This window comes from Macrobrachium rosenbergii, chromosome 12 (genome assembly GCF_040412425.1).
Source record: "Macrobrachium rosenbergii isolate ZJJX-2024 chromosome 12, ASM4041242v1, whole genome shotgun sequence".
Taxonomy (NCBI): domain Eukaryota; kingdom Metazoa; phylum Arthropoda; class Malacostraca; order Decapoda; family Palaemonidae; genus Macrobrachium; species Macrobrachium rosenbergii.
Window position 1 is genome coordinate 64,667,820 of NC_089752.1, and position 7,500 is coordinate 64,675,319.

General features: G+C 44.3%; 1 protein-coding gene across 1 annotated transcript in view; it reads right to left on the reverse strand.

Moving 5' to 3' along the window:
- The window catches only part of LOC136843706 (sodium/potassium-transporting ATPase subunit beta-like), a 69,960-nt gene that overhangs the window by 5,491 nt on the left and 56,969 nt on the right, over positions 1-7,500 (reverse strand). Inside the window, exon 4 of the mRNA XM_067112294.1 lies at positions 65-234. Coding sequence (XP_066968395.1) covers positions 65-234 — 170 coding nt within the window. The remainder of the gene's footprint in view (positions 1-64; positions 235-7,500) is intronic.

Genomic DNA, 7,500 nt, shown 5'->3' on the forward strand with positions numbered 1-7,500 from the left:
TATATATATATATATATATATATATATATATATATGTTGCTCTAAAGGCGACAGTGAGGCATACCTTATTTAGCTTGATGAAGATGCATGGGCTTCCAGAAGTATATCCCCAGCTGTTGCTCTTTGTACAGTTGCCTTCAAGCCAAGTATCCATGAATTTACAGACCTCGTTATTTGTTGGACGTTTTTCGTTTTTACATTCAATGAAGTTTGAGCCCTGGACTCCTTCGTATGCTATGGAGAAAGAAATAGTGTATGCATTATAGGTTGTAAGTAAAAGCTCAAATTATTACGGAACGTGTTTAAGTCATTTTTCCTTGATCTGAGGAGAGGAGACCGTTTTATCTAGACTATTCTACTGGTGTGTGCAAGATTGTGTGTGTGTGTGTTGCACGCACTTGAACCTCTGCATCCCATTTTTTATGTGTATGTGAGACTCTGTTCTAGTGGCCTGGCAAGATGTACAGTAGAGCTATTCTGAGCTTCCTCTTTTCAAGTACTTGACAGTTTGCCAGCACACACATTAGGGCGATGTTTATATATATACTTGCTGACCAACCCAGCTCTGTCTGGGATAACTGATTGACAATCAATAAACTCTCTCTCTCTCTCTCTCTCTCTCTCTCTCTCTCTCTCTCTCTCTCTCTCTCTCTCTCTCTCTCTCTCTCCCCCTTCCCAACACCCACTTTGGTGCCATTGATGTCTTACCCCCACAGTATTCTTTTCCAGATAGTAAGTCATATGTATACTAAAGTTAGGTATGATAAATTTGTAAAGTTTATTTAGTTACTAATTCTATGGGCATAACAAGCCCTGTTTCACGGGTAGAACCAACCCCATTTCAGGGAAGCCCTTCCAACCCCCACCCTCTTTGGTGCCCTTTGGTGCTAGTGATTTCTTACTCCCACAGTGCTGATTTCTAGATAGTAAGTCATTTGTATACCAAGTTTGGTTGAAATTGCTCAATGCATTTCAGAGCTATTCTGGCACATGCACAAACATTTATATATATATATATATATATATATATATATATATATATATATATATTTTCTAGAGAAGTCTTCTCGTCTAGTTAAGGTAGATGTGTCTGGAAGGCATCTTGCTTTGTGTCTAGAATTTACTTTTATGTTGGAATGGTTGAACAAATTAATATAGAAGTTTTGGGTTCTTGAAGAGTACTTGTTAGGGTTTTTTCTTTATTTTCTCTTTGTAAATATAAAAAGTTCCACCTCGGTTAATTTGCTACTTTTTGGGAAATCGATTTGGTCATGAGAATGTTCGCACCAAGTCCACGCTTGGACTTGGGAAAATTAATTAGGTTGAAAGAGCTAAAAGTCTACGTTCAGATTACTGCAATTTGGGCAACACCATTACACTCCATGCACACCGACTGCTCTAACTCTCACTGTCATTGAGACTCTGTCTCTTCAGTCTGACTTCTTCACTCCACTCCATCTCCTTCTCTCTCCCTTATATTGGTGTTCTTTTTTGGTGTCAACCGTGACATCATGGTTCGAGGTGCGTATGGTAAGGCATGGTTCGAGGTGTGTATGGTAAGGTCTTGTTCACCCCCTCTCATCGGCTTCATTTTCAATAGTTTATTTCACTAATTTTCGCTATTCACGGTCTTTTTATTTATTGTTCACTTCTCACACTTTCAGAGCAATAGTTACATTGCTTTTATGAAAACACATACAGAGAGGTATCAATATCTGCTTTTCTGACCTCTTGACCTCTCCTAATGGCTCCACTGGTGAGAGATTATCTGTCTAACACCTTTGCCCTACGCCCTAAAATGCTGACTTCGGCTGTTGACAATTGGCAGAATCACCCTTGTTTTAGGCCAATGGCGTCTCTTTCTGAGTCACCTACTATAAGTTCATGTATCTCTATTTTTTACGTGTTAATATGAATACTCTCTCTGTAACACACACACACACATATATATATATATATATATATATATATATATATATATATATATATATATATATATATATATATATATATATATATATATATATATATATATATATATATATATATATATATATATTGTCATGTGCATTTATTCATTGTAAATGCACGGGCAAGCTCCATGAGTTTAGATTTAAGATAACAAGTAGAGTAAAAGACGCTCCCTGCCAATTAGCAATTTGCTACGGCAGACACCCTCATGTAGAAAGCTCCACCTTCTCGGCCTTAATGTTTCCCTATTGTGTTTCAGTTGTTCCCTCTTTGTGTGTGCTGTTCTGATTCTCATTTTCCAGCGCACCTGCGTCTTGAGTTTTAAACAGATGCCAACCTGAGGCTGGGAGATTTTAATGGTCACCCCTGGCTTGAACCGAGGTGGATGGGGTGGGAAGAAGTGCATATAAGGAGATGACCTGTCACGCGAGGAGTTCGCAGCCTACATACGACCAGAGCAGACAGAATCTTTGTTGGTCAGTCTACCTCCCTCCCTCCCTCTTTCCCTCAAAGTGACTTTTTGCTGTGTCATTTGGATCTGATCCACCACTGACCCCTTGTATTAAAATCAAAGTCTGGCTTCAATATCAAGATGTCTTATCTCCAGGACAAAGTACAGTTGGAACTGGAATTGTTCGACGCACATTTCTTTGACTATATTTCTTATTGCTCCCATAGTCACTCCCTTGCAATCTCCTTCAGAACTTATGTGAAGCAGTGTAATTTAACTTATGTAAAGTAACTCACAAGTGTTTACTCAGTTTGCATTTCTATTGTTCTTTGAATGATTTTCCTCTCAGCCTTCAGCATTCCTGAATTGAATGTGTTAATTGTTTTTGCAATCGAGTGACAGTGCATTCTGTATTGCAGAATGGGTGATTGTGAAGCTGTGTGTCAACTATTATCCATGGTGCCCTTTCCCCGTCTTCTGCCTGTGAGAAGATTCCTTCAAGATTTTACATCTGAGGATATATTTAATTATTGTCCTATGTTGCAAAATTCTGTTTCATCTTAATCTAATTTTAGAGGTTCTTAATTCCATTGTGATTATCCTTATTGTAACGTTCTGTTTAACCTTAGTCTAATATTAGAGGTTCTTAAATCTATGGGTGATTATCTTCCCTATAAGAATCTGTTTAATCTTAAGATATTCTAGAGAGTTTTAGATCATATTTGATTTGCTACTGGCACTGTTTGGTTTTGTGAATTAACATAATTACAGTGTCACAAAGCTGGTGATTAAGCTCCTGTGTATATTCCTTCTGATTTGTGTATTTATAATCTATTAAGTCAATCCTTGATTTCCCTTAATTTCCATTGAATTTACTGCTTAAAGTAGTTTTTTTAATCTGTTTTACATGTGTGGCCCTCCACTAGTTAGATGCTCTTAGAACTTGAATAATAGATAAAAGTCAGGTTGCAGGCCACACTTGTAAAATACATATATATATATATATATATATATATATATATATATATATATATATATATATATATATATATAATATGTAATTATAATAGCCACAATGTATCTTGTGTATTTAGCAGGATGTGATTAGGACGAGAAGTATCATCCTAAAGTGATACTTTATTAATAGAATACAGCAGCATTTATACGATTTGCTGGCCAATCAGCAGCCAGGAAACTCACACAGCAACCAACAAACCAATAGAATACATGCATTTGATATCAGACTCTATACCTTACATACAAATGAAAATCAGGCGTGTCACAAGAGCTGGTGCCATCCTGTCGGCTTAATGTGTCGTCGTGGAGAACGGCATAGGAACCACAGCATGGGAGCCAAGTGACACAATAAACCCCTTTGAAAGTTGAGGAGGAGTGATGTTGCCGGGTAAGTACGCTGGTTTCAGGTGATCAATGGCAACCCAATCTGTTGTGCCATGGATGTGGAAGAGGAAGGCTTTCTGCTTGCGGTGGGGGCCTGTGTAAGGCTGAGTCAAAGGCAGTCGAACGGCGTTGGTTCTGATGAACATGTGTTGCAGCATGTACAGTAGATCCTTCGGGATAAAGGTCTTGTCTTCTGGCTTATAGGATGGGTGGCAATGGGCGAACTTTCTGATGGTGGTCCAAAGTCTGACAACACCAGATGAGGTGTTATCGTCTGGGAAGAATTCGCCAGGTATAACGAGCAGATTGCCATACACCATCTTGGCTGCTGATAGGTCAAGGCCCTCTTTAGGTGTGGTCCAAAGGCCGGGGAGGACCCATGGAAGCTGAGAGTACCAGGCTGAGGAGTTGCAGCGAGACACCAGGGCTGCTTTCAAGGTGCAGTGGAACCTCTCGACCATGCCATGGGATTCCGGCTGGTAGGCAGTTGTGTGATACAACTTGGTGCCGAGGAGGCGGCTTAGGGGCGTCCAGAGCTGTGACGTGAAGGTAGTGCCTCTGTCGATGGTGATGTGATCAAGTGTGCAGAATCTGGAAACCCATGATAAGAGGAAAGCACTGGTACATGCTGCTGCTGATGCATCTGTCATAGGGGCAGCTTCAGGCCATCTTGTCAAGCCATCGACCATTGTGAGTAGGTAATGATCCCTTTGAAGTGCGAGAAGGGTCCTACAACATCGATGTGGACATGGGCAAAACGATGTTGAGGTTGGTGAAAGGAACCAACACTTGAATATGTGTGACAATGGATTTTGGAGAGCTGGCAGGAAGAACATTCACGAGCCCACGACTTTGCATTTTTCAATATGCCATGCCAGATAAATCTCTTCTTCAGGAGGGTGGCTGTGGATCTTCCTGAAGGGTGTGCTAGGGCATGGACAATGCTGAAGATGTGACGTCTAAGTGGCTGTGGGATCCTTGGAGGCAGACCTGTTGTCGTTGAGGGGAATGTCATACCATTGCAGAGATGTTAAGGTGGTCTTACAGGCGTTGACCTCTGTGTCCCGCTGTTGATTGGCTGCTAGCTGCTTGTAATTGAGGCCAAGGTGTACTGCATCGAAGGAGATTCTGGAGAGGGGATCAGCGACAGGGTTGTGTTTCCCAGGGACGTGACGAAGGGTGCAGTTCAGGTTGGAGGTGGCTCACAAGTGGCGGCGCTGATAAGGTAACCAGGCATTGGATTGTGGGTTTTAGAATGCACAAATAACAGTGGTCAATTTGAAGGGTGAAAGGCGTGGCCTCCAAAAAATGTTTGAAGTGTTTGACTGCGAGGTACGCTGCCAAGAGCTCGCGGTTAAATGTGGAGTAGTTTGTCTCTGTCTGCTGAGTTTCCTGCTAAAAAAGGCGAGGGGCCGAGGATGACCATGGATGACCTGCTCCAAGACAGCTCTTATGGCTACGTTGCTGTCGTCCGTGGAAATCCGTAGAGAATGATCTGGTGCAGAGAAAGAGAGGGCGGTGGCCTTGGCGAGGCTGTTTTTGGAGAAGGTGAAAGCTGCTTCCTGCTGAGATCCCCAGGTGAGGGCCTTGGGCTTGCCCTTGAGAAATTCGTAGAGGGAGGCCAAGGTCGAGGTGATGCCGGGCAAAAAACAATGATAATAGTTAACCAATCCAACAAATTCTTGTAGACCCTTGACGGTGGTAGGGGCAGGGAACTTCCTGATGGTGGTGACCTTCTCGGGCAAGGGCTGGACACCCTCAGGCGCTATGAGGTGCCCCAAGAATTCTACCCTTTTGGTGGCGAAGAACACTTGACATACCGGATGACGAGGCCGTTTTCTTGCAGACGTTGGAGGACGATGTGGAGGTGCTTCTCCTTTGAGGCAGAGAAGATTAACATATCGTTGATGTAGCAGACGCAGAAGGGAAGGTCTCCCAGGATGGCGCCCATCAATCACTGGAAAGTAGCTCCTGCATTGCGGAGGCCAAAGCAGGAGTAATTGAAGGTGTAGGTGCTGAAGGGCATTGTGATAGTGGTCTTTGGGATGTCCTCAGGATTCATGGGGACCTGGGCATAACCCTTGAGAAGGTCCAGCTATGAGAAGACTTTTGCACTGCGCAGGAAGGTGGTCATGTCTGTGATGTTAGGGAGAGGGTAGTGGTCAGCCTTGGTTATCACATTCAGCCTTCTGTAGTCCCTGCATGGATGTAAGGTGCTGCCCTTTGTTACCATGTGGAGGGGAGATGCCCTTGGACTGGATGCCTTTTGACACAAGCTCCATCTTCTCCATCTCTGTGAAGGTTTTCTTTGCAGTGGCGAGTTTTTCGGGTGGCAGGCATCAGAAGAGGGAGTGTACAGGAGGGCCCTAGGTCTTAATGTGGTGGGCAATGTCGTGCTTAGCAGGGATTTGAGGAGATTGTCATAGTTCAGGTTTGAAGAAATCTGGGTATGTGGCAAGCAGATAGGCAAACTCGTCTTTGGAATCTGTGATGTGGAGGGCGAGTTCTGGAGGGGCTGCAGCAATAGGTGTTCTGGACAGATCATTGGCACCGACGACGTGCCTGTTGGCAACATCCACGAGCAGTTGGTGGTGCGCCAGGAAATCTGCCCTGAGGAGAGGTATTGAGACGTCTGCGACGATAAACCGCCTGTGGTACTTTCTGTTGCCAAGGTTAAAGGTGAGATGCTTCTGAACGAAGGTAAGTTTGGGAAAGCCATTGGCAGCTGTGAGTTGGACATCGAATGGCTGTGGGCAATTGGTTGTTTGTCCAGACACAGGCAGAAGGGAACAGCAAGCCCCAGTGTCGACCAAAAAGCGAGCACCTGTGACCGAATTGAGGATAAAAAAGACAGAGGTGCTAGTAGAGCCCGTGGGATTGGAAATGTCAGGATTAAGGTTAGATTCAGGTACATTAGCATGGCCCATGGCTGAAGGATGTTTACCTGTGGTAGCTATTTCACACATTGTTTGGCCATGGGCATCCTGGGAGGCAGTTATTGGCAGCAGAGCTGAATGTTTTGTGGTATTGGCAAAGCTGAAACGGTGGTGATTGCTGCTGTGTGCAGCTGGCTTCCTTGGGTTTCTGAAGGTGGAATGGGCAGTGACGGTTCGATGGCCATGGTGGGCTCTGTGACGTCAGGAAGGTCGTCTGTTGATGAAGGGTTGGATGTTACTTGATGGGTGGCAAAGGCATGGGTGTGGTGGTGGTTTGCAGCAGCATGGGCATCAATGTTGGTAAGTACTGCCCTAACTGACGTTGGCAGTCGCTGCAGCCAAAGTGCCTTGTGGATGTCAGTTGATCTGGGAGAACCGTCTGCTGCAGGAGGAAGACGGGCGAGGGCTCTCATCTCGAGAAGGGTGGCAGATGAGCGTTGATCACCCAAGGGTTGCAGTGCTGCGTTGAAGATCTGTTGTGCACGAGGCTGGGGATGGTGTGAATCTGTCCAGTAGGAACTCCTTCAGGTCTTTGTACTGCATGATGTCGGTGCCCTTAGCATCCAGCCACTCCATCAGCTGGTGAAGGAGGTGGTCTGGCAGGGTGGTGAGGACATAATCTGCTTTGGATGGTAAGGACTGTACGCCCTTGATTCGAAGCGTGAACCAAGTGTAATTGCTAGTCAGTGTGAAAGTCAGAAGCTTGACCTGGGCAATGGTGTCGGAAGGAGCAGCAGAAGG